General features: G+C 41.6%; 2 protein-coding genes across 5 annotated transcripts in view; one reads left to right on the top strand and one right to left on the bottom strand.

Moving 5' to 3' along the window:
- Positions 1-10,583, top strand: part of prkar2ab (protein kinase, cAMP-dependent, regulatory, type II, alpha, B) — an 11,931-nt gene extending 1,348 nt beyond the window's left edge. Inside the window, 15 exon segments of the mRNA XM_010748722.3 lie at positions 1,066-1,158; positions 1,265-1,392; positions 1,466-1,556; positions 1,648-1,765; positions 2,391-2,469; positions 5,201-5,445; positions 5,636-5,671; positions 5,761-5,900; positions 6,436-6,542; positions 6,638-6,791; positions 6,872-6,973; positions 7,088-7,162; positions 7,262-7,327; positions 7,471-7,609; positions 9,023-10,583. Coding sequence (XP_010747024.3) covers positions 1,066-1,158; positions 1,265-1,392; positions 1,466-1,556; positions 1,648-1,765; positions 2,391-2,469; positions 5,201-5,445; positions 5,636-5,671; positions 5,761-5,900; positions 6,436-6,542; positions 6,638-6,791; positions 6,872-6,973; positions 7,088-7,162; positions 7,262-7,327; positions 7,471-7,609; positions 9,023-9,147 — 1,698 coding nt within the window. The 3' untranslated portion in view covers positions 9,148-10,583.
- On the bottom strand, positions 10,086-27,065 carry si:ch1073-335m2.2 (msx2-interacting protein). Of its 4 annotated transcripts, none has more exons than XM_010748719.3 (15): positions 26,722-27,065; positions 25,275-25,589; positions 21,860-22,336; positions 21,544-21,698; positions 20,910-21,110; positions 20,616-20,767; positions 20,388-20,513; positions 20,170-20,283; positions 19,962-20,075; positions 19,771-19,871; positions 12,211-19,603; positions 11,880-11,948; positions 11,576-11,770; positions 11,327-11,485; positions 10,086-11,100 (listed from the first exon to the last, which is right to left on the bottom strand). In XM_010748719.3, the coding sequence occupies exons 1-15, from the start codon at positions 26,802-26,804 to the stop codon at positions 10,969-10,971; spliced, it is 9,786 nt and encodes a 3,261-aa protein (XP_010747021.2). In that variant the 5' UTR covers positions 26,805-27,065; the 3' UTR covers positions 10,086-10,968. The 4 variants fall into 4 exon arrangements, with proteins under 4 accessions (XP_010747021.2, XP_019123680.1, XP_019123681.1 ...); XM_019268135.2 differs by having other exon boundaries at positions 21,860-22,333; XM_019268136.2 differs by lacking the exons at positions 25,275-25,589; positions 26,722-27,065 and adding an exon at positions 23,548-23,848.

The raw sequence follows: 27,065 nt of genomic DNA, 5'->3' as shown, positions 1-27,065 counted from the left end.
TTTAGGCATTTAGGACGAGAAGTAGCAGGAGCAGACATGATCTAGAACAAAGGAAATATATACCTATGGAAATAAAACACTAAGATGGAATAGTTACAAGCATTGAAAACTACAAAAACAGCATCAAACGGTGTGCCCATGGTTACAAGGTGAAGAGAAAAGCCAGCACAGATCCTCTTCCTTCCTACTATGCTGGCTTTCTGTTTGCAGATATTGACAGTACTGACCTATTGGGAGCTGCACACACCTCTCACTGCACTGTCTCAATGTGTGACTGCACAAACAAGTTGCCACATAGCTGTAGATGAGTCCAATCATAATCAGCTGGCAAGTCTTACTACAGCTAATCAGTGGAATTTTTCTTATCTGGAGGGTAAGCTGTGGAGAAAAAACTTGACGTGGAGAAAAAAAACAGTGTTATTAATGAATTCATTAGTTCAATACTCTTGCATCGAGTTACCTGACCAATAATGGAAATTATTAATTTTAGTTTCCCAAAAAATAAAAGTGTCCTGCTCAAAACTGTTCAAACTAGATTTGTGTCCACTCGAGAGTAACAAGCTGTAAACGCAACATGACGTTGTTACTCTGTTTGCATGGAGCACAGTGTGTCTGACCACATCATTCAATCTAAGTCTTATTCAATGTCTGGGCTCCTGTGCACGCTGGTCGAGTTTAATCAATTACACATTTAACCGTGGTTTAATACATCACAGTTTTATAACCGTAAAAGCGCCACACAGTGTTTTTGTCATTTATAGTAACACAAGTAGTGTTGAGTTGAGATTTCTTTTTTTTTAGTGGAACATAAACCAACGGTAGAAAATCAGGAAAATTAAAAACTCCCAAAACAACATGTAAATCCCCTCAAGCACATCTGCATACGAGATGTTTTCTTCTTTTTTTATTATACCACTGCGAGACAAACAAATGTTTGTGAAACCAGCATTTCTCCTCAGACTATAATCTTACTATCAACATCTATAACCATTGTTCTTCCACATCAAACTCTGAAAAACATTTTTTATGGCTGGAGCTTTGATTCTTTCTTCTCTCTTCTCTCAGGTGCGCTTACAGACTCAGCCCAAGCCCAAACCTGGAGAGAGCCTCATCTATGCCGGAACAATTGATTGTTTTAAAAAGACTTTAGCCAAAGAGGTGAGGATGCATGTCGCCGTATCTCTTAAATATAAATTAGATAAAACATGATTTAAAATGTCTTCTCCTCATGCCGATGTTTCCTCGTTGCCTTCTTCCCTCACAGGGTGTGAAAGGACTCTACAAAGGCATGGCAGCTCCCATCATTGGAGTCACACCCATGTTTGCCGTCTGTTTCTTTGGATTCGGACTGGGCAAGAAACTACAGCAGAGGACTCCTGATGATATCCTTACGTAGGTGATTGCTCTGCCGTAGGTGGCTTGACTCTCTGAGGATGACCATATGTAATAACACTGTGTCCTACAGGTATCCACAGCTGTTTGCTGCAGGGATGTTGTCTGGTGTGTTCACCACGGCCATCATGGCTCCTGGAGAGCGTATAAAATGCCTCCTACAGGTCAGAGGTTATGTGTTTGTACGGATATACAGCTCACGGTTGTTATTTGGGACAGCGAGGGTAAAATAATTGTGTGTTTCTACGTGTGCAGGCCCAGGCAACCACAGGAACGGTGAAGTATGCGGGACCCATGGACTGTGTCAAACAGCTGTATAGAGAGTCAGGCATCAGAGGAATCTACAAAGGCACCGCTCTGACTCTCATGAGAGGTACTTCTGTACTCTGGCGGCACAACTGGCTGTTAAGTTTGACTTTTATAACGGGTAAAATAATGAGAACAATTTGTGAAAAAGGCACTTGCCCTGTGGAGTTTTACGTCAGATGACCAAAGTAACTGTTTGTGTTCACTAAAACTCATGAGGTCTTTAACAAACATGTGGAATGCATTTCCTGTGCCAGTATTTTTGAAAGAATTGGTTTAGGAAAGAGGGGAGTAATGTAACACTATAACTTAATTTGTTTGTTCTGTTTTTCCAGATACGGAAGCTTAAATGTAACACCAGAAGAAAAAAACAAAACAAGCCTATGAGTAGAAATAAAACCTCAAGATTAAATTACCCAAAATGTTACAATCCTGAAGCTAACTCACTGTCAACACAAAAAAACAGAGGGATTGTATCAAAATGGTGTTCTCATTATTTTGTCTACCCTGCAGGGTTGTTATCACAGTGTCTCTGTCAATGTGTCTGCATGTTCTTGCGTAGCCAACACACGGTGTACACAAAGGTCGCTCTGTAATGCTTTCAGTAGCTAAGTTTATATTAAACCACTTTCGTTTATGCATTTAGTTACTGGTCATTTAAATGTGACCACATTTCATGTTCTGTGACTCAGACGTTCCAGCGAGTGGGATGTACTTCACATCTTACGAGTGGTTGAAGAACCTCCTCACACCACCGGGTAAAAGGTGAATGTTTCCTCTTTTCTGAACTATATAACATAACTGTCTGTTATATTGTTAAAAAAAAAAGAAAAGAAAAGTTGAACCTGTGGTGTTTTTCCTGCAGCCATAGCGAGCTCAGCGTTCCCAGCGTGCTGTTTGCTGGAGGAATGGCCGGGATCTTTAACTGGGCTGTCGCAATTCCAGCCGATGTACTCAAGTCTCGTTTCCAAACAGGTTTGTTGTTAGATTTCACAGTTTTTTTAGGCACTTAACATTTCTTTGTTATTTCAAGTCTGGAAAAACTGCATCCAGTTGATAGACTGCTGATACATTTAATCCGAAGACTGTCTATATTACTTGTTGGACATCTTTTCCCTTGATTCATTCATTAAAGGTCCAGTGTGTCAAATTTAGTAAGCTCTATTTACAGAATAATAACCATGTTTTTGTTAGTGTAAACCTAAAATAAGAATTGTTACGTGTTATGAGACATATATCTACAGACACCATGAATCCACCATGTTTCTTCCCAAAAATGAACAAACTAAACACTGACTCTAGACGGGGCCTGTATGTTTTTTGTGTGTTTGGTGGCCACCATAGTTTTCCCTTAACATTACGAAGGAGAGCGTGAGGTGAGAATCAGCAACTACACCCCTTAAATGCCACTATTTCATCTTACTTAAATGAAGGATACTGAAAAAAAGATGAATTCTCCAACGTCCAGGTAATATAAGAGCTAGAAGAACCGAGTCAATGGAAATTGATCCACACCAGTCAGGAGAACTAAAGAAGTGTCTTTATTTAAGAATAAAAGTAGAAGTGTCTTGTCTCATCCATGTTTCTTTTACAAGCATGTTTGTCTCTTTAAAAAGCGTGACTGAGTTTTGTTTCGTGTCGCTCCCTCCAGCTCCTGAAGGAAAGTATCCCAACGGTTTCCGGGACGTTCTGCGGGAGCTGATCAGGGAGGAAGGCGTGGCTTCTCTGTACAAAGGCTTCAATGCTGTCATGCTTAGAGCTTTTCCTGCAAACGCTGTGAGTACACTTCACTTATACTTCAGCTCGGTAACACGGGTTAATCAAAAATACTTTTTACAGCAACTACTGTGATTATAAAAATGTTAAAAAAATAGTTTAAACATTTAAAATTCTTCACTATTAATGTCATCACGGTTTTAAACATTTAAAATTCTTCACTATTAATGTCATCACGGTGACAAACAAACTAAACAGTGTGCATCTTGTCTGTTTTTCCAGGCTTGCTTCTTAGGATTCGAGTGTGCAATGAAGTTCTTGAACTGGTTAGCGCCGGACCTGTGATGAAGACTCCACGTTGCCTCATATGTGATTCCCAGGAACAGAAACTCTTGACCACAACAGAGTTGTTAGCAGTACAAACACACAGCGAATCAAACAACAGCAATCGATTTTAACAATTCTCCAATAATGATTATTTCTGATCCTGTGTGATAACTTCAGAGCACGTGGATCATTCAGAGCTGCTGAGATGTCGTGATGACTCCTGTGCCAGTACAACAACACACACACACACACACATACGCAGACAGTCGATTGTTCTCACTCCTTTTGTTGATTTTTAATTTCTTTGTTTGTTTTTTATATAAGAAAAGGAGTGACCTGAACATGCCGTGCCTTACCTTTTTGTTATCCACGAGCAGGTGTGCATATCAGGGAAAAGGTGCACTTTTGTTTACTGTATGTGTTCAGTCTCTCAGCAATACACACCAAACTGTCTGCTGCTTCCTGTGTGGCCACACTACTACTACACTTTTGTGTTTTTTAAATGTGAAATCGTGAGAGTAGTCATAATGAGATTTATTGAACGGTACGTGAATGTCAGCATGTATAGATAAAAATAAAAAGCCGAATCCAAATTAAGAAACAACACTTCTCTCTTTCTCTCTTTTTATTTTGCCGCGTGTAATCACCGTAGTCGATGCCCTAACGTGGTTGCAACGAGGGATAATAATCTAATGATAATTTATGCAGTAGCAAATGGAGGCAGTTATTCTTTCCATGATAAAGCTGAATAAATAATGCTAATTCAATCATAGGTTTCACGTTAAAATGGGATTTTTTTTTTTAATTGGTGCTTTTTCTGCAAATCTTTCTGACGCTCTGCCAGAAAGGACTTCATAATTGGCAAACCAAATGGTAACAGATTCAGTCTCCAGCAGCTGCTGATTATATGTAATGAGTCTTTTGAATTTGAGTGTGATGAGGTTTTTCCAATAAAATCTCTCTCTTGTGTTCAGCTTTGTGTTTTCTGTTGTACGTCACACCATTTCTTCTCTTTCAGTTTACCCCACCCGTCTACACTTTTACCCTTTTTACCCCTACTGTATAAGGTTTTGAGATGGTTTCATAGTTTAAACTCCTCTATAGGAAGTCTTTTGTGCACTTTATTTTTAACCATGATGGTGTCTCCTGCAGGCCTCTGTCTCTCTCTCTCTGTCTGTTTTTGCTCATCAAGTTGTGAGGCATAATCCATCAGACAGCCTTTAATTACTTCTGATGTGAGGAATCCTGGTCAATACTTTCCGACAGGCCGTGCTAGATAAAGAAATCAATGAGCTGCTCCATGTTACAGAGAGTGGGACGAGAGAGAGGAGGAGGAGTCAGGCTGCTCCCTGTATGTTCATCAAACCCGTGGGACAAGCTGATGCTGAGATTTGATGATTTTGTGGTTAATTGTTAACTCTCAAACTTCAGCCTGTGACCTCTGAACCTAAATGATGAGTGCTGTTGAGATACCAGCTGGTTTGAGAGAGCTGCTGCAGGGATACACAGTGGAGGTGCTTCGCCGCAGGCCGGCAGACCTTGTTGAGTTTGCTGTGCAGCATTTTACACGAACTCTGGAAGTCCAGAGAAAGGATCCGAAAGCCAAGAAACGGAGTGCCAGACCTGCACGGAAAGGAGTGAGCTTTGAAGCAAAGCCAAATAAGCCCAACAAGGATGATGAAGAAGAGGAAGAGGACATTGTTAGTGAGTGTTATTACATTATTTAGTGTTTGTTTAAGTATCTGTAGATGTTTCATAAAGGAAATGGAAACTGTCAACAGGCTGAAGTTTCCAAAAAATGCGTTACTGCTGAGAAAGTGTGCTCGCTGTAGAGACGAGGAGGAGAAACAACACCACACAAATCTATTTTAATTCACCTGTTCTTTCTCTGCAGAGCCCACTGCCTGTAAATACAACCGTAGAGTTTCAGGTCAGTAAATGGAACAACGTGCAGTGAATGTTAATACAGTACACACAGTGACCACAGCTCAGTATCTGAATATATTTGTCCTGCTGCAGTTTGTGCAGAGGCCTACAACCCCGATGATGACGATGATGATGACGCAGAGCTTCGGGTCGTGCATCCTAAAACGGACGAGCAACGGCGCCGACTTCAGGATGCCTGCAGAGACATTTTACTGTTTAAAACACTGGAGCAGGTACAAGAGCACAAACGAGCTCCTACAGGAAGGGAGGAAATGACTGGTTGTGTTTTTCATGATGACTGTTTTCTTCTTTTTTTTAGACGTTTGAACTTTTATACACGCACACACAGACACAAGCACCTAATGTGGATGTACAACAGGCAGCTGAAGCACTTCTCTCAAATCTCAAGGTTATTTTTGCACTGGTTTCCTGTGTGAAAACACGTTGACTTTAAAATAATACTGTGGGTTTACAAAGTGCTGAATGGTTTAGGGAAACTGAAATAGAGAAGCAGCATTCAGTTTTCATGCTGCACCTTCAACAAATCTCTTGAAAACTTGAATCTGCTCCACTTACCTCCGTTTATTTTGTTTTATTAAATTAAATATCTTATACTGTCCTCTTTAATTTGTTTTATCATCTGTTTCACTACATACATTAAAAACCTTGTGTTTCATTTTTTTATATTTTGAATTAAAGCCTTTTTTTAATATTTTATGTGAAGCACTGTGTTTTACGCGTAAACTTGCCTCGCCTGATGTCCTTCAGGAGCAGTTCTCTGAGGTTTTGGACGCCATGTTTGAGGTGCTGGTCAAACCTCAGGAACACATCATTGACCAAGGAGATGATGGAGACAATTTCTACGTGATAGAGAAGTGAGTTTCAAAAATGATTTCTGATTTTTGAGAGACATTGAGTGTCTTATACTGACTTCTACTCCATGTCTCTGTGTGTGTCATATAATTTCCAGGGGTGTGTATGATATTTTTGTGCAGAAGGATGGAGTGAGTGTGTGCGTTGGAAAGTATGACAATAAGGGTAGTTTTGGTGAGCTGGCCCTCATGTACAACACGCCGCGAGCTGCTACAATCGTTGCAACGCAGGAAGGTGCCCTGTGGGGCCTGGTGAGTCTGACAAAGGATGATGATGCTCAGTTTTTTTCTGCAAACTACAGACAACTTAAATCTTCCTTTTTTCCTTTCAGGATCGAGCCACATTTCACAGACTGATTGTTAAAAATAATGCAAAAAAGAGGAGGCTGTACGAGGCCTTCATCGAGTGTGTTCCTCTTCTGAAGTCTCTTGAGGTTCGTATTAGAAACACAAACTCTGTACAAAACAATCATACAGTGGAATAGGTGGATGTTTATTCAGATTGTTGTATTTTGCATTTGTTACGTCTTCATTTTCTGTGTTATCAGCTCTCTGAGAGAATGAAGATCGTAGATGTTTTGGGAGCCCGAGTGTTTAAAGATGGAGAGCGCATAATAGCACAGGTAACACTGCTTGTGTCTTTGTATCTTTGACTGCTTTTGCATGAATATAACAGGTTGGACTTCATTAATGTGGTGTCTCACAGCTACCTGTGCTTGCAGGGGGAAGAGGCCGACTGTTTCTACATTGTGGAATCAGGAGAGGTGAAGATAATGATAAAAAGCAAAGTACGTACAGTCTCTAGTATTATGAAAAGAGTCGATGTAACAGTTTTATTTCTGCTCTTTTATTTGTGCATTCGACTTGTAGTTGCTAGTCATGCGTGATGTTAATGTACAGTACTCACAGGTCCACTTTGTGTCTGTTACAGACAAAGGCAGGCCAGCAGGATAACACAGAGGTCGAGGTGGCTCGATGCTCTAGAGGGCAGTATTTTGGAGAGCTGGCTCTGGTCACCAACAAACCTCGTGCAGCATCAGTGTACGCTGTGGGAGAAACCAAATGTTTAGGTATGTTCAAGATGCCAGTCTTTATCTTTCTTTGTTTCAGGAGTAACAGCACCATCAAGTTACTCTGGTTGTGCTGTTAAACATAGGAAGGATGGTGCAGGACAATTACAGTAACTCAAGACCAAATATCACACTTCTATCTGTAAGATAAACGCTCACGCTGACCAAACAAACGTACAATAAAAGCTGTGGACATCACACAGCAGCGGGATCAATATGTGTGTCTCCAAACTGAGAGATGGGCTGAGCAGAGCAGCTGTAACTTCATTAATATATTGACCTAAATGCTTTTCTGCACAGCAAACAGGCTCAGAAGGAGTACAGCACAAAGCTGTCAGTACACATTAAACGTGTCCAAGCACTTAAACAAATAATAACATGAGGCTACAGATACTGTAGTACATAGAGCTAAACATTTAAACACAATTTATTGTACTATATTGGTGTACAACAGAAATGTCTTTAGGACTTCAGAGTTCTTTTTAACCTGCAAAATTAATTTAAAACTATAAAACAATAAATAAAACACAAATTAAATTGTTGGAGGTCAGTTGAAAATGATTGTGGCACAGCTTTACAGGTGGTAAAGCAGGTCGTGTAGTAACTGGAGGGTACATTTACTGAATCCCAGCTGCCCCAGTCCAATCCATGGGCAATCTAAACTTTATGTATGTATGACTGAGGATAGGAAGGGCTGTATTGTGGCTGATAAGCAGTTGACACCCTGCATGGCATTTACTGACAGTTGATTTCACACAGCAGTGTCGTGTAGTTTAACACGACAGGTTTGATGCCTGCCATCCAAGCAGCAAAGCGACGAGACTACAGAGTAAACAAACACCGACTACAACTCCTACAAATGTTATTTTTGTGGCAATATCCTGAAACAAGATCAATCTGCATCGTCCTCCGGCTGTGACAGGCCACCTATGGGATGATGAGGTCGTCAAAATAACCTGTAAGACCTGCTGTCGCTGTTCATTTGGCAGGTATGAAGACCACAAAAATGCTTCCTGCTCAGTAACTGAAGAGGGAAGTTTTGACTTCTCGACACAGAAGTCAGATAAACTTTAAGGAGCTGATGATTTCTTGATTTCCATTTACAAGACTGAAGCGGTACAGTTTATTTAAAGAGCTTCAGGTTCGACAGAGCCAGGAAAATCAGTTGATCTGTATTCCTCCTGTTTCACTGTGATTATATGATCCTCACTGACCCTCATAATTTAAAGGTTTTATAAAAAATACTGTTTAAAAAGTTTATATATAGAAACACCCTGTAGCAGACCTCAAAGCACTCTCTTAAATTCAAGGCTGTCTGTTACATGACAAAACACTTTTGTCATTAGGCAGGAGAGGGGAAAACAAACATGTTATGCGATGATGTAATCTTAATTTAACTTCTTTTTCTTTCAGTAATTGACATTCAGGCTTTTGAGCGTTTGCTGGGACCCTGCATGGACATCATGAAGAGGAACATTTCCCAGTATGAAGACCAGCTGGTGGCACTGTTTGGCTCTAGTGTAGATTTAAAACACTGAGACATTAAGTCATTTTTAAGTAGTGTACTGTTCTTTGTACAACTTATAGGATACATTGTGTTTTCTTGTGCAACAATCCCGATATGGACAGCAGTAAGGGTTGTGCTTAAATATACCAAGCAGTCAGTCAGTCAGAGGGTGAGCTTCAGTTAATCAGTCCAGTACTGACAGCCCATCATACTGTCACTTAACCTTAGCTGAATAAGTCTCCTTTTATACTGTAGCTGTGATATTTTGACGTGTCACAGCAGGACAATTAATAATGGGCACATTTTATGTAGCTACTTCGCTCTAATGATCCTGGTTTTGGGCATGCTCACTGTCGCACTGAAAGTTGAACTAAACACCATCTTCAATGTGTGAGTACGTCACTGATGTAGCATTGTATTCCTTTCACACTCTCTGACTCACAATGGACAGTTTTTTAAAAGTATATTATCAAATATTAACGTGGCAGAAGCAGAGATATCACACCTACATTACCCAGATATGGGTGTGTTATGTTCGTAGCCTCAAGCTGAGATGAGGACATGGCTACAGATGTGTGGTAAACTCACTTCTTTGTAATTCACACACACCTCTCAGGTTTTTAAATTTTCAGACTTTTGAAATTTAGGAGACATTACGCAGCTCCCTCTGGAGCCACAAAAGACTTTATACAGCACACATGCAGTCATCCCGTGGTTTAGTGTTTAAAAAGTTAAAAAACTAAAATGTGAAAATGACATCTTATAATCATGTTTTCCTAAGAGCAAGTATTTTATAACTATTGTTCAATGTTGCTGTTATGGTATTGGTCAGTATGGTGTGAAATGTTAAGTGTAACCTGGTTTTTAAAATGGCATGTCCTGAGTATTAAAGCGAGTAAAAAAAAAAAAAAAACATTCTTGCCAAGCACACGACAAAAAAATAAATGAATTATCTCTTAAATATTCAAGTTTTCTGGAGTTTGTTTTATTTGAGTTACAAAATATGAAGTGCCATCAGCAGACTCCGCACGGGAGTTTGCCAACCTTCTTGTGTTACAAGTATTTACACCCAAAAATCAAGGATATCCATCTAAATTTCCACACTCTGCGTTCTGTTATGTCCCAGAGTTCGAGTCTCTGTCAAGTTGTCCAAGTTTAAATATTTAAAATATTTACAAAGTCCTGTATTCAAAAACTCCCAAATCATACTGTAGCTTGTTCAACGCAAAGGCAGGTGTAACTGCTTCAGTAGTGTGAGAAAATGAGCAGAGCTGGTGGAATTAAAGGAGCTGTTAAACGAGCGTGGTCCTCTACAGGTTCTCCATAGTTTTACAAGTTATTTCTTCCTCCTCTAAAGAAAGCCTGGCGAGGAAGTCTGTACATAATTATTTAAAATAATATGTTGAAATGTCTTTTTAGCCATTGGGGTACAACAGCTTCTATGATCCTCTCTTGTGAAAAAAAAAATGAACATGACAATCAATAAAAGACAGATGAAAGAAAAAAGGCCACCCAGATAGTCACTCATTCTTGTTCTTCAAACATCCTGATTTTTCTTCAGAGCATCTCCGAACATTAAAATTAAACTCCAATAAATAGAAATACAGCAGAGAAATGGTCAAATAAGACTGATTCTGGTTTGGTCCATCCCTGAGTTCATTTGAGAAGGACAAAAATACCAGAGTGACAAAAGAAAAAGACTGATGAGGAGGGAAAAAAAAGCAAAAATAGATAGGGTACATCCCACACATTCCCACTGTGTCCAGGAAAAAAACAAACAAATTCTCATATTCCTCTGGTTTCCTGAGGTTCATCAGCAAGAACATCCATTCACAGTTCCCAGCAGTGAAGGTTACACAGAGGTGATGACAATCATGAGGTGTGGTGAGATGCTGGAGATCCTGTTGAGAAGGTCGGGGGCGAGCTGGGATAAGTGGCTCTCTGAAAACTCGCACGGCGGGAAAATCTGTAGCACATAGGCAGGCTGAAAAAACAGAAAAAACATCAGTTACACATGTGACGTAACCAACTTGAAACTCAATACCAGAAGGGTGTCAAGTCAAACCAGGCTTATATGAATATATATACGTTGAGCCAAAATGTGGTGGGTTTGTTAGTTTTGACTTAGTGACTTAGTCTGCTCACCAGCTCTGAGTTGGAAACGCACATGAATAATACAAGTATTATATCAAATACCAACAATGTCTCACCTGATTGGAGCCTGGGTTAGGAATATTGATGATACCAGCAGCCAACTTTGTCTGCAAGTAGTTAATGAAAGCGGCCTTAAGCGCTTGAGTTTGGTTCAGGACATCATCTTGATCTCGTCCACATGGCAGAGCAAGGAGAAGACAGAAGTCACTGTCCCCCTGCAGAGGGAAAAAAAAAAAGGCAAATGTTGTCACTAGACTCCATTTAATTAATAATTATTCAGTGGGGATCACACCAAAGACACGTACCGTCATTCTTCGGGCTACACTCTCCAGTTGTGATGCCTCTAGTCTCATTCTCTGGACAATCCTAAGCAATGCGCCTCCTTCTTGTAGAGGCAGCGATCGATGAGCCAAAGCTTTGTTACCACAGACAAAATGCAACTGGACTGCAGCTGTGTCATTCTTCAGTGCCAGCAGGCCTTGCCACACAATAGGGTATTTCTGTTTAAATGCAAGAGAAAATAAAGACAAATATGTCAGACAAAGCAACTTCTTGTTTAGACCAACATCCCTGAACACAATTTAAATTGTTGTTTTAGGTTTCTCTTACCGTAAGCAACTGCACCATATTAACAGGTTGCGTCATCTTGCCATCTGGTTTTGCCTGGAGGTCCGCACCCTAAGGATTCGAGAAAACAGTTTGTGTGTTTGTTGTTTGGTTTAGACTGATTAGAAAACCCTCTGAGTTTAGTGGGACCAATTTAACAACAGCTTTGAAAATGAAGCTAAATACACCTCTAAACACCTCTCTTTAAATAAAAACTGAACATAATAACCTTCATGAAGGTTGGATTTATTGCAGGACTGTTGTATTAGACTGCACTGGTTTAAGCCAAGTATAGGCTACCTAATGAACAAGAATGGTAATGCAGTGAACTCACCATGGTTGGTGTGACACTCAGCGGTGGCTGGTTAAGTCCAACAGGCGATGTCTCTGGTATTTGAGAATGGATACTCCTTGGGTTTGAGTACATGCCTGAATACTCTGAGAATGAGCCACTTGGTCCTGGTGTTATTAGCTGAACTCTCTGCGGAGAGGCCATTGCTTGCACAGATTGTCGGATCCCCATCATTCCATCTTTAGAAATAGGAGAGTGTGGCCTCTTTGCTTCCAGCGGCTTTGTTATATCCTTCTCGGACACACCTTTAGGCAAAACATGTGCTCTTGGAGACAAGGACATGGGTAGGCTGGAAGGTGCTGAAGAGGGGGGAGTCTCTTGAATGTGTCCAGAATGAGGGTCTGTGGCCAAACGCTCTCCCTGTTGATGCAAGAGCACACGCATATCTCTTTGTGCCATGTACGTTTCTAACTGGACACTACCCCGCAACGGCCCACGGGGATCTGACTGTATAGTCTCCGGTTTTAGCTGGGTGGCAGATTGTCTTCCTGGAGCTTGCTGGAAGCGTCTGGGTTCTTCCTGTTCCCCCTCATGACCCCTTAAACTGGGGTTTACCTTGAGAACCTTGTCTCTGCCAACAGCCTGAGGTGATGTGGGTCGTGGTTGCATGGGACCAGACCAGGGAGAGGAATGAGACTCACTATGCATCCCATAGCTCATCACAGAGAGAGGGGGAGTATTGACCCGAACATCTTGGACAAGATGACCCACTGGAATTGATTGGGTAACACGGTGAGGAGACATCCGTCCCAAGCCTCCAGGCACACTGTGAGGTGGCATGATAACCGACTGTTCTGGATGGTGTACACCAGGAATAAACTGTTGCATGGCAGGAATGCCAGTGGACAACATCACTGGTATGCCCTTGGGTGATGAGGAGCCGATGGGGGATGACACTTTAGTAAATGGAGAGTGTGGATGACCTGACTTGCGAGGGGAACGTGGTTCCTGTTTAACCCCACTGATGTGTGAGGGAGCTCTGTCAGCAGCCGCTGTAACAAATCCTACATGGTTGCCAGGTGGAGAGGGCAAATGGGGGCTTATAGCAGGACTTATAGCTGACGTCCAAGGTGGTTTAGCTCCATCTGTACTGTGAGAATCATTTTCTATTTTCTTTTGATGTTTCATTGGCATGTACTCTTGATGATAACTCATTACTTGCTGGTTACCCTGTGCAAGACGCTTCACTACTCCTTGAGGTCCAGATTGGTAAGCAGATTCCATCTTTTCCAAACCAGTGCTTTCTTGTTTAATAGAAGACAAAGTTGATTGCATTTTACCAGGATGTCCATGATCTGTCTGTGATGAAGGCCCCTTTTGAAGTCCTGAATGAGAATGGCCATACATTTCCTTTATCTGGGGCATGGACACCAACTGCTGAGATTCCATGTCACCTGCTGTTGCTTGTGGGATTTGACTTATTTTTGCACTGATCCTCTGTCGTCCCTCAGTTTTCTGGCCCGAGTGGCTCAATACTACCACTCCTTCAGATGTATTTACTCTCAGACCTGGGCAAGATCCTGTGCCAAGTGTGGGGCTCTCAACAATAAAGCGTGCAGCACTTCCCACCTCATCACCAACAGACGGCCCATGGTATGTTCCACTATCATCTTTGTTGGGCCTATAGGTTGGTTTTGGCAGAGCCATGTCCACACAAGGATTTGCAATGTTCATGTTTACTTTGTCTTCAGGCTCAGGAGGGTTGCAAACACGACTGATAACAGAGGTTGCAGTGGATGCAATAACAGAGATCACAGACTTTGTCTCAGGAGATGGTAGTGAGGCTGGAGATCGAACAATAGATGATGCTTGATGAGTGGGCATTCTACCATCAGGTAGTGGTGACTTATTTGGCACAACAGCTGATGGGGTATTACTTTCAGTGGGGTTCTGATCTCGTAGGGTGAGCAGATTACTAGGGATAGAGCTACTGCCTGGCAGTGGCATGTTTTTGTGTTTCATTAGAATCTGTCTCAAGTCACTTGTGCCAAGATCAATATCCATGTTTTCAGAGTCTGAGGGTAAAGGCTGGTTTTCCTTAGATGCCAACGGCATGACAGGTGAAGAGGAGACTCCTGTATCTTTAGACTGGTGGCGCCAATCTGGTGGAGAAACAGGAATTCTAATTGTTGATTGATGGGTCGGTTGAATGGGTCTGATACTTGGCCTGCTAGCTAGTGGAGACATGGAAGGAGAGATGCATTCAGATGGTGCCTGTTGAGGCTTTGGGCATATTGGACTTTTAGATCTGGGGTTGACAGATTTCAGATGTTGAGTGTGTTCTTCAGGAGGTGACTCTGACTCTGCATTTATATCTGTAGTCTTGACAGCTGAAGGCTCAGGTTCTGACTTCCAAGTAGTAGGAGTAATAACTGCAGCAGTTGCTGCTGATGGAGTTGATTCAGGAACAATCTTTACACTGGAAGTTGTGGCATCTGTTAAAGTTGTTGCAGATTCCTCACTTACTGAGTGTCCTTCCTTCAAATCTTTTTTTGCTTGCTTTTGGTTTTTTGAACGCTTAGGTCTTCCCTTGTTGGTGCCCTTTTTAGGTGTGGTTGGAAAGACAGGCTCCTCCTGTAGAGCAGGTGTATTTGTTTCAGGTTCCTCTTCCTTGGCAGGCTGAATGAAGTCTTGCATCTCAGGTTCTGAACCCACATCAGCACTTGGTGGAGGCGCTTGGGTTAAGGACACAGTTGGATCAGCAGTTATTGAGTCAATAGCAGCCATGAGTTCTGTCTCACTAGCAGGATTGGAAGGTTTTTCCTCCTCTGGGTCACTTTTGACTTCTGCTGGCGGGACAGGAGGCGTCGGTGGTTCTGTTGGAAAAGCTGGATCAGTGAGTTTAGCGATATTCTCCACAGCCTGCTCCAATTCCAGCTCCTGTGAAATTAAGTTTTTTGGTGTTTCCAAGAGATCCTTTTTTTCCGAAGCGGCATTTTCCTTTTCTTCATTGACAGAGCCTCCTCTGTTAGCATTAGTGGATTTTGAAACATGATCACTGTGCTCACCAGGTCCCAACTTTTTTGAAGAATCCTCTTGATTTCCAAGTTCATCATCCCCTAACTGAAGAAGATCCTTCACCTCTGCGACATTTAGTCTGATTTTAAGGTTCTTGAGGACAGGAGACTTTGGAGTTCTGGTCAACTTGGTTTTTCCTCTACCAATCCTGTCTTTTTCTGAGGTGGGTTTCTCTTCCGACACTGAGGAATCTGTCTCTTGCCCATTTGATTTGCCCTCACAAGCTTTTTCATGGAATACATCTTTATCTCTGTCCAGTTCTCTTCCTTGTTTGCCTTTATCCTCTTTCTTTTGGTCAACTTTTATTAACAGATCTTCTTTACATGAACTTGATGTATCTTGCAAAGCCAAGGAGTCTTCATCTGTGAAATCCATTTCTTGGTCATCATCCTCAGCCACCTCAGTTTTCTCTCCCTTCCTTGTTGATCCAGATCCTGGTACTGTAGACATTTGATTCAATGAACTCTTTGCGCTATGAGGGGATGTTTTCCCTTTTGACACTCTTGGAATTCGTTCACCACTTTCTGATTCATTTGAATCTGTGTCTTTATTGTCCATTTTTGATTTTTCTACTTTAACTGCTAAACTCTCCTCACCTTGTTTGCGATTCTTAGGAGGACGGCCCCGTTTATTTGGAGGGGTTGGAGCAGGTGGATCCTGTTCAGTATTTTGTTGTGTTGCATCTTTGTCTGTAGCTCGCTTTCGTGCCGAACGTGGTGACTCTGTTGTTTCCTTTCCATAACGAACTGGCACATCATCTTCAACCACGGTAGCATACACAGATTTAACATTTCTTCGTCTTGCTCTGCCTAATGATATGCTCTGCTCCAACATATCAGGATCTGATCCATGGATAGGAGATTTGCCTGTAGACCTTGCTTCAGCTCTTGGTGATGATCCACGTTTCAGCTTCTCTTTGTCAATGCGTTCACTTTTGCGTGTTGCTTGTTTCTCAGAACCAGAGGTAGACAAGACAGGAACTGGAGCTACTTGTGCAGGAGACTGTTTGCACTTTTTATTTTTTATTTCTTTTGTTTTATGCTCTTTCTGGGGTGAGGTTGGCTCATTACTTGTGTCATTATCAATAGACACTTTACTAATTTGAAGTTTCTTCACTTCCTCAGGCTCTGCTACTGCTTTGCTAGTGGAATAAGTCTCTTTCTTGACTATATCGACTTCTTCTGTCAGACTTGGTGGCATGGGACTAGTGGCATCAGGCACTTCTTGTTGTGTGGTCTCAGGATCCAGCTCTGCTTCTGAACTGCTAACAAACTCCTGAGAATCTCTGAGACGTGGTTTTTCTGAAGAGGGTGGTTTTACATCTTCCATATCAATATCCAATTTCCCCTCAGATGGAGAAAGTTTACATCCATCTACTAAGTAACTCTGTTCCGCTGCTGCTAAGGTTGCAGTTTCAGAATCAGATGACGCCTCAGTTGGTGGGTGGTGGACGGGCACAACAGGTTCATTTTCTTTTGCCTCTTCTTTTACCTCTTCCTTTATGAAAGACACAGTGGAGTATGGATCAGGGGCAGGATTTAAGGCAACACATTTCTCTTCTGGTGGAGGCAGATTTTTGACAACAGATTGTGCAACGGCAGTAGGTGTAAGTCGCGGTTCAGAAATCGGGTCTTCAGCAGGACTGATGGGTTTAATTTCTGGTTCTGTGACAGATTCTGTTGTTTGCAAAGCTTGTTGCTCTTGAGCAGGTGATTTTTCCACTTTATTCTCATCCACGAGCATGGCGTCTCCTTTCACCTCTTGCAGCTGTTGGGTTTTATTCTTCTGTTGTTGTTGTCGTGTAAGTTCCAAAAAACGACTCTGGAAAAGAACAACTGGCCCTGAGTCAAGTTCACCATCCACTGTGCCTTGTTGACCAGACTGCTGGTTTTGTGTATGCTCAGGTTCTTCATGTTTGCGTTCCAAGTGTTGAAGTCGTCTGGAATCCAGCTCAAAGACGGGGCTGTGAAGGAAGCGGGAAGCAAATAGTTCCCTGCGTTCTTGTTCCTCCGGCTTAGGCTCCTCCTTCCTGTCATCAAGTTTGTCTTCAGATCCAATGCGAATCTTTTTCTTTTTCATGTACCAGGAGGGTGTAGGTCTTGGTGCAGATTCTACCTTCTCAGTATCCTTTCTGTTGCGCAAACTTGCAAATTGAGAATCATAATCTAAAAATGACCAGTTATCTTCTCTGGAAGATGAGAGAGATTTTGCACGTTCAAGCAGAGCCTTTGTATCAGGTGTGATGGTCTGGTCAAGTGCATAGGAGCAGAATTTGTTCCTTTCAAGATGGGCTAGTTTGGGGTCTGAAAACCTGTCAACTCTTGGCCTCTCTGAAAAAGGCATAGATGTTGAGGGCACAGGAGAGTGTGGTTTGGGATCTCTTTCCTCCTCAGGATCAGATCGTACTTCCCCAGGCTCCAAGTCATGCCAAATACCATATTCCAAACGCTTGCGATTGTGAATGTTTTTGCTAAGACTTCTAGAAAAGTTCAGGTCGGGTAACAAGTCTTGTTTAACTCTGCTCTCCCATCTCTTTTGTTGCTCTTCTTCCACACTAAGTAAAGGAGTGTTTGGCTTGTTTACCTGTGTGTTATGCGTCCTTTTGACTAATAGCTCCAGATCAGGGTGAATTTTTTCCTCATTTCTACTTAACTCTTTCTGAGAAGGATCCACAAAGTCCACATCTGCATGGTGAGAGAAGTGCTGATGTCCCGGAGAGGCACTGCTATTCCAGTCAGGATCTTCACTTTTTTGTCTGAAGCTCCTGTAGACACGCTCCTTCTTAATCCCGGAGTCAGTGTCAAATTGGTCTAGTTTCTTTAGTTTGTGAGATGGGAAATTATCTGTGACATCCTCAGGTGGTTTACCAACCTCATGCACAAGACTGCGATGTTCCAAGTCCTCTGTTTCACTTTCTTGGGGACTTCCAGGTTTGTCTGGTTTGTCAGACTCGCGCTGCTGTTGCTGTTGGTGCAACCGTCTATTTTGTTCCATTTGCTTGCGGTAACTTTGAGAGAGGTCAATGTCAACATGGTCCTCCTTGTTCTTAGCACTTTTGTCTGTGTCAGCATTCTGAGTACCAAATTTGAAAGAAGCATGGTGTTCTTGATCTCTGATGCTGCTTTGGTCTGTAATTCCCTCATGTGAAAACCTTCTGGATGAAGTGTGCCCTGGATGTCGTTTTGACTCCAGTGGGTCTAAAGATCCCTCTGATTTCTCTCTTTGTCCTCTAAGGTCCTCTTGACCCTCCTTCTGAGTGCCACTTTTGTCAGGTTTAAGTCTTGAATCTCTTCGTTGTGAGTCTTTGTGTTTTTCAGTATCTGACTCTTTCAAAAACGAGGCACTGGCACCAAAATCAGCGGATTGAATACCGTCCTCTTCTTCATGCCTGCTTCTCTTCTGACGAATATTCCTTCCACCGGAATCAGCAAAGCGCCTTTTTTTCGCAGCATGGCAATCTGAATCGATGGAGGAATCTTTCCCATCATTTCCAGGATCAGACTTTAGATGTTTCTTGAGTCGATTTTTTCCATCCAAGTCTGAATTCTCACTTTTACTCATTTCAGACCTTTCACTTTTTACGGAGTCATGATGAGCACTTGACAATTGATTTCCTGTAAGAGAGTCACTGTCCCCCTTAGATTTCTGCCTTTCATGAGCATCTTGATCTGATCCCCTTCCTCTTCCGGACGCACCATCAAAACCAGTCTCAAGCTCTGATTCAGGTATTGGGTTGGATGGGGATTGCCCCTTTGCTTTTCTTGATTTAATCTTCTCAGCTTTGTCTTTGTCACCTTTCTCTTTTCGTTTTGCACGTTTGGTTTTCTCAGCACCTGCAACACGATCCGGTTGACTGGTCTTTTCACTCTTGTCACTCTTCGAGGCATGTTCAAGCAGGGTCTTTTCAGATTTGTCAAAGTGTGGTGGTGACATTGAGCTTACACTACCACTTCGCTCAGAGGACTGGCTGTAAACCCGTCGTTCTGAATCTCTGGGAGCACGCTCAGATGGTGAAGGCGATACTGTAGGAGTAACAGGTCGCCTTGGATGTGAAGGGCTCCACCTGCTGCGGTCAGCCTCAAACCGCTCCCGCTCTCTTTCTCTCTCCCTTTGAATATATGTGTATTTTCGGATGTCTTGCTCAAAGGGGTCTCTATAGTCCCTGTAGTCTCTTGGGTCTTCATGATAACGTGGGTCAAAGTGATCCCCCTGATAGTGTTCCAGTTCAGGAAAACGCTCTCTGCTGCGAGCAGCGTAGTCTCTTCGAGCATCCTCTGGATAGAGACCAGGGGTTCGTATATTCTCGTAGTAAGCCCTTTCTGCTGTAAATTCATGGTATGGAGGTCTGCGTTCCTCTCTGTAGAGTGAAGAGAGAGAATGGGAAGAGAAAAGCAATGAATTCAAAGCATGGTTCAAACCAGCCACCTTATAAATACTGTTATTTTAACCTGTTACATTTAAAAAAATATATACTTAGCTGTAGACATTATCAATTGCATGCAATTCAAAATATGGGCAATTTACCGTCGTTCAGGAGGAATTTCATAGAAGTCTCTAATGTCTTGACCAGATGCCTGCATAGATCGGTAGAATGCCATCTGACTCTCTTGACTTGCAAAATCCACCTTTCACAAATAAATTTGAAAAAATAAAGTTGTTAAAAGACATAAATACATACATACATGAAAATCATACCAATAACTGACATTGTTTACCTTTATTTTATTGCCACCAATCTTCCAACCTTTGGTCTCCCTTACAGCTGCCTGAGCAAAATCTGTGTTGTTGTACAAGATGAGGGCCATCCCTTTCAATCTATCAAAAACAACCTTAAACAGGACAAAAAGATATAATTAGAGTTCTGAAAACTACACAGTAGTAGAGTCTAAAGCTGTGTAAGCAAGAGAAACTATAACACCTTACCTTAACTACATGTCCATAGCGGCAGAAATGCCGAGTGAGGTATTGCTCTGTAATACTGGTTGCCAGACCATCTAGCCAAACACATGTTGTGGGCATACTTTTCCCAAACCCAAGCTTCAAGGAGAAATAGAAAAACATACGTGTTATATAAAAACAGAAAGACATTAAACTGACAACCTATACAGATCAGAAATGTTATTATTGTTTTTGTTCACTACCTTTAGTCTGTTGCTCCCCAGATACTCTCCATCCATCTTCTTAATGGCTTTACAGACACTTGCAATATCAGAATATTGCACAAAGGCATACTGGGGAACTCCATTTACTTTCTTGATGTCAATGTCCTGGTGGAGAAAAGGCAGAATCAGATCAGATCAGATCAATGAGAATCCCTTAACATATGTAACATGTACCAATTTGCAGTATATAGTCAAATTGTAGCATACCACAATTTCTCCAAAGCGTTGAAAAATGTCAAGGAGCTGTTGGTAACTGGTGGTCTTCTCAAGGTTGCCTATAAACAGTGTCCTTGTGGCCTTTGGGTGGAACTCATCTATTCGTCCATCCAAGGGCCTGAATTCATTTTCACTCTCTGTTTCTGGGAGAGGAAGAGGTTTATCATTATTACTGACATACTACTATATCAAGCTCATATTCTCTATTATTATTTTTTAAATAATCAAATCAAGTATTCTTCACAATACTGTTATACATTATACTGTTTATTTGTCATGACTTACCGGGACCATTCCAGGCAGTGACTTCAATAAGCATGCCAAAGAACAGTTTTCCTTTGGAGACAGTAAGGGCTTTCTCCTGATCCTCCTGCTGTCTAAAGAACACCAAACCATAGCGGTCTTCTGATGCTCCATGTATCTGCACTGAGGTCACTTTCCCATGTTTCTTGAATTCATGGAAAAGTCCATCTTTTAAACTTGTGTCTGTGAAGGGAAAAAAAAAAAATCAAAATGCCATCCTCAAAAAGAGGCAAAAACAGATAACTGGACAGGTTTTTTTTCCTCTGGGTAAAGCTATCAAAGCTACCAAAATAACAGTAAATAAAATAGGTTCTGATAAATGTAATAAAGCAACCAAGAAGACAAAATTAAGCTCAAGACAAAAATAAACAAAGGTGAATGACAATTTTAAATGCTAAATATAAATTTCATCTTTATTGCACCATCTATACATTTCATTGTCAGAACATGAAATAGGACTGAAAAGATTGAAATATATTATATATAATAGTGTGTATATTCATTTGAGGTTGGTAAAATATATTATTGACAGGAACAATTTTATCAGGCCTGGGAATGTAAAAGATATTTAACCTAGCAACCATTAAAGTCTTTGAAAGGCTGTGTAGAAACTCACCTGTGGAGCGCACTGGTAGGTTTTGTACTTTTATCCCAAAGCTTCTGCGTGGCTCATCAGAGTCAAGCACCATAGAAGACTGAGCTGGTGCATGTGTAGCTGACGACTGAACAGAGCGCGCCCGAGAACCATCACTTGAGCTGCTGTTTGAATCGCTGTTTTCAGAACACCACAGAACAATAATTAGTCACTTGTCAGTCTGAGACAATAAAGCATTTGTGTATACCCAGTGATGGTTTGTGCATCGATGTATTCATCCAGTCAATAACAACCACATGAAACATAAAGCGTTAATATCATAAAACAAATGTCACACCTGCCGCTGCCCGTGCTGCTGGTGCTGCTGACAGAATCAGAGCTTGAAGATCTGCTCCGGGATCGAGATCGTGGGCCTCTCCCAGGGGACAGAGGAGGTCTTTTCGGGGAATGAGGAGTTTTGGGGGTTTGTCCTGTGGTCCGTTGTGGGGAAGGGTGCCTCGACTGTGAGGAATGAGATGATCGGCTCCGACGGTGATGGTAGGTTCTATCAACACGTCGCCCTCGGTCATCTCTGTATAGGTCACGTCTTGTAGAATTAGTAAGAGTGAAGGGGTCTCGAATTCTAGAGTCAAAATGTGGGTCTGACGCCTCAAAGCTTCCCCCAATAGCACTGCTCCCTGGGCCAGCGGCAGCAAACATAGAACGATCTCTGTAATAATCAGCGTTGTAGTGACGCTGTCTGTCGAAAGTGCCACTGCGTTCATGGTGTCCATATGGGCTGTGATCATATGCACGTTCACGGCTTTCTGAGCTACTGTGAAATAAGAACAAGGTAGAGAGGGAGAAGAAATTACTATGATTCATGGTTAGTCTATTTTTACATAAAAATTCACAATAGTCAAAATCCAAATGGCTGCAAGAACACAGCTGAGAGCAGGCCAGATAAGATCTGGGATCAATTTAAATTGCCTAATACTGGTATAAAGAGCAGTGCCAGTATTTTTAAATGTAGAGAGGTTGTCATTCTTGCCTTGGCAAAATTAATTTGTCAATTTTTGATTTGTTACCATCAAAAACAAACACTGGTCTCTTCTATGTGGGTCCAGTTTGTCAATCAAGACGAAGTAAGTGCTTAGTAAGAGAGAGAACTGCTTTTTTTGTTTTTAAGTTTTATGACAAAAGTTGCATGATATTTTCATATTTTGAGGGTTTCTCGTTCTGGTTTTAGGCACAAGAGAAGTACTTAAACAATGCTTCTAAACACAAAACCCAAATTCCTCACAACACATAAGATTAATAATTTGACTCTTCAAGGCGTGACATAATGGGGTCAATCTGTGAAATGCTGGCACTGTCTGTAAATACTATGGATGCTGCTCTGATCTCTATATTGTCTGCAGGCTACAACATTTTATTTACGGAGAGCAACAAAACAATTAACAAGCACAAGTTTCTATAATGTAAATTCATAAACAGTCACATGAAACAAAGCCGCCCCAGACTTTGAAAGTCACTAGAATCTTCTTTGTTTCATTTTGTTGATCTAATCATACAGACACATAATTCAGCAATGCTGATTGTAGTCTTCAATAACTTTCATTTGCAAAGACACTGAGCACATTTGGCTCCTCCAGACGTCCAGGGGAGTTGTTTTCAGAGGCTGACTGTTCATGAACTATTATGAAAAAGAAAATATCAAAAACATTTTTAAAATATTAAACTGGACAAGTGTCCTATCAAGGAGCTCCGTGGTACGGAAATTTAAAATGCCATGCAGTGTTCAGATCAACGTATTCAATGTAAAAATAATACTTTGTAGTACTTGTGTGATGCTGGAAAATAGAGGCACTTAAATAAATAATGCATATATTTTTTTTAATATATGCATTTTATCGTATGTATATATATATTTTTTTTATTCTCAAATAAATATTTTCCCTAAAAGCAGTGCAAAACCTAATATTAGACAAAGCACTAAAGGAAGGTTAGAGAAAGAAAATATGCAGAGGGCAGAGAAATACCAACCTTTTGGAAAAGAAGTTACCGAAACTAATCCAAATAAAATCTAGGTGGTCAGAATGTGAGAGCCCGAATGAAAAACCAAGGGGAAAAATCAATTGATCTAATTAGGCAAAAACGGTTCTCTTGAATCGCACTGCACGTTATCTTCAAATACTGTGGAGCACCAGGCCAGTAGATTGTTGATGTATAATCCAGTTAGGCTACTTAATTCTCTTCACTGGATGGAAAAAGGGAAAAACAAAACAATCACAGAAATGGACCTCTTTATGGATTTCAGGACATGTGGTTAAAAAAAAAAAAAAAAAAAAAAAAACTAGAGGAACATAAGACCTTAGTGAATAAATATGGATTGGAAAGAAAAAAAAAAAGATGATGAACTTCAGGGTAATTCAGCGCATTCCAGGTTGACTATACGAGTAAGTTGATGCCCGAATAGAAAATAGATCCAGCTCGATCAGTCTTGACTTGCAGTATGAGGACGTAGTATGTTCCAAAAAGTTCACTTCACTTAAATAAACAGAAAGGTAAAAAAATGTATTCCACCGACATCACACCATCAAGCTTGTAGACTCGCAGACACTATGATCACAGCGCATAAAATCCTCACAGGCTCATAGGAATGACATAATTCCACAATCCATGGATCTCATCAGACGTACGTATGGGAAGGCTTCGACTTTTGTAGTAATGTTTCAAGTTACTCTGAAAAAGTTGTCTTCCGCTCCCTGTGACATACTCGGAGCGCTCTTCTCCTCACTGACGCCTCACACAGCTACATCCACTCTCGAGTAATCCAAACGCATGGCGGCTACACCTATCCATACTAGGGTCCGCGTCAGTACATCCAACATGGGGTATCGGTATCGCGTACATCCAGGTGGATACATCCCAACTATGCGGTCTTCGTGTGTCTTCATGGCCATCAATCCAAAACAAGAATAGCTCCACAAACATAGCTGGTTGGTTGTTTGGGATCCTCTGTGTTCTTGCAAAGTCTTCTTAATGTAGCTTCCATATTTTGGACAAAACATGTTTATTATGTATAGTTAATCTTATCCTAAAATAGCCTAAGACATACGCACTAATTCTGTCTCTCTTGTGATATATAAAAACATAAAGTTCTTCCATCCGCTTGTTAAAAAAACTTTAATCCAAAGGCCGTACCCACAAATGGAAAAAAATGGTAAAAGTAGTCCAGCCATCAGCTGTTGCCAAGAGGAAAAAACAATTGACAACCCGAGATGGGAGATCCTTGGAGTAATTACATGTTGCCTGAATAGATTCTTCAAAGAAAAGTACATCCTTCATAATAGGGATTTACTTCCTTCATTATAGGGAGTTACTTCCAGTTTCGAGCGATTCCAAGTAAAAATCAAGGTTAGATCCGATATTTAGGAGGAAAATGTTTTAAAATATATCCAAAAGCTCCCCAAGGTAGTTTCCCACAAAATGTAATAAATCCAAAACTCACCAGGATATTCCTCACAGATGTAATATCCAAACCAGATGTCAAACCTTGAATTATAGTTACCTTACCAAATGATAATGTGTAGTTAATTTACTTAGATCCCATGGGAAAGGCGAGTCAATTATGATGAAAAGTGGAACGATCCCTAATTACCTTTGTATAACCCCCTTGAGGCACATATCCCTCACGAATAACCCCCACTATGTGTTTAGGTTTTTTTTTTTACACCCCTGGATTTTAAGGGGAGGCCGTGTCCACTTACCCATCTATTCTCCGTTCATAACGTCCCTCTCTGGTGTGAAGGGACACAGGTGGACCAAACACTGGACCAACTGTTCCCCTAGAGAATCCTGTAACGTCTCGACTGCTCGAGGGGGAGCTGTCTTCAAGGCCCCGAACAGCACTAGGCACTGACCCGGGTTCATTGTAGTCAGTCCGAAGGTCCCTGTCTCCCATCTTGTTGACAGCATTGTGAGCCTTCTGCGCACTTTTGATATCCACAAAATCCACAAAGGCTGCAACACCACCCTCTGACCCTCGCTTCCGCAGCACTTTAACACTTTCCACTCGCCCATACCTGAGAGAGAATTACAATGAAAACAAAGGAGGAAATTACATATACAACAGCCAACAATAGGGGTTAGGGCAGCTGTTTTTCCCTGTGTGTGCCAGAGGAGAGGCACTGATACTATAAGCAAACTAGTAATGATAAGAATGGCCTCAAATTAGAAACCAAAGCAAGTTCCCACTGATGTTTTCTTTTAGCTGACCACACAGGAATGAACAAAAAACAGTGTCTGCAAACAATATGCAAATATTGTTTGGTAGTGTTACAACTTCAAAGTCCTTATATTTATCTTAGACTGCAAATAAACTATAAAAAAGGCATCATATGTCCCACCTCAAACCACTAATTAGTAATGCGGTGAAGCGTCAGCTCTCGTTAAAGGAGCCTGGATGTCATGTTTGTTGTGTTACGGATGAGTTACTCGAGTAGCTTTAAACTCGCACAGCATATGATACATGTCTTTAAACGCGGGGGGAGCACACAAGTTTATGTTGTTATCTCTTTGGCTTGTAAACAAGAGTAAAACCTGACGTTTAAATGACATAAATCGAGAGTATGTCGGAGTTTTTTTTTTAAGTATAGCGACGTCAAGCAGCTCAACGACTGGCTAACGTTTGATTATCAGCCCGTTTAGGGGGGGGGGGATCAATGATCGGTTTATTTCAGGTTTTATACACATAAATATGCTCACGGGTAAACACAGGGCTACTGTTGTGTATCAGACGTCTCCGTGTGGCTGAAATAATCCAAGTTTTATCATGTTATTTGAGGCTAACATCCGCCCGCTTGCACGGATTATGAAAACGTCTTGACTTCCCACAAAATGGTCGGTTGGTTGGTCGGTTGGGGTGTGTAGCTCCGCGGCTAACAGACCTAGCCACTTAGCAAAAAAAAAAAAAAAAAAAAGTTAAGCCAAATATTTTAAACACAAACACTGAAGCGCTTCTTAAGTCTCCACATTTCGACTTAACGGATACCGTCGTGCTGCAGTGTGAGCACACGTTAAAAACTTAAAAATAAATAATAAACTTAGCCGTTAGCCGCGTTAGCACCAGTCGCAGGCTAACGGTTGCTCTGCTCGCGGCTTTAGCCCGCGCTGCTCTCACGAGCCAAACAGCGGGCTTCCTCTTGCGTAACCTACCGTTTAAAATGCTCCACGATCTTCTCCTCTCGGACGTGTTCGGGTAAATTTCCCACCCAAAGGTGTCTGGTTTCCCGAACCATCTTGCGCTATTCTTCCCCCCTCCACACACATATATATATATATATGATCTCGCACGTTTTTTTCTTAATCCCCTGCCGGTCGGAGGTCCGCCTGGAACAAAATGAACGACGGTGGACTCCGTGAATAATCTGAGGCCTGGTAGCACTGCTGCCCGTTTAGCTTTTAGCTGCTGCGTCCTCGATCCGTGGACGTGAACGCGCCTGATCCTCGCTCCTGGTTGGTCTTGGGGAGCTCGTCCACGCGCTTGCGCGTACTCGACG

The sequence above is a fragment of the Larimichthys crocea genome, chromosome VI, assembly GCF_000972845.2.
Source record: "Larimichthys crocea isolate SSNF chromosome VI, L_crocea_2.0, whole genome shotgun sequence".
Classification (NCBI taxonomy): domain Eukaryota; kingdom Metazoa; phylum Chordata; class Actinopteri; family Sciaenidae; genus Larimichthys; species Larimichthys crocea.
Note: the sequence above shows the minus strand (reverse complement) of the source record. Positions and strands in the feature narration are given on the sequence as shown.

Bases quoted from the DNA above. Each gene is read 5' to 3' on its own strand.
- si:ch1073-335m2.2 (XM_010748719.3), bottom strand. From the start codon at position 26,804: ATGGTTCGGGAAACCAGACACCTTTGGGTGGGAAATTTACCCGAACAC. The intron at 21,111-21,543 runs GTGAGTTTCTAC...TTCCCTTCACAG, and splicing joins CCTACCAGTGCGCTCCACAG to ACACAAGTTTAAAAGATGGA. The intron at 19,604-19,770 runs GTAAATTGCCCA...TTCACTCTACAG, and splicing joins GAAATTCCTCCTGAACGACG to AGAGGAACGCAGACCTCCAT.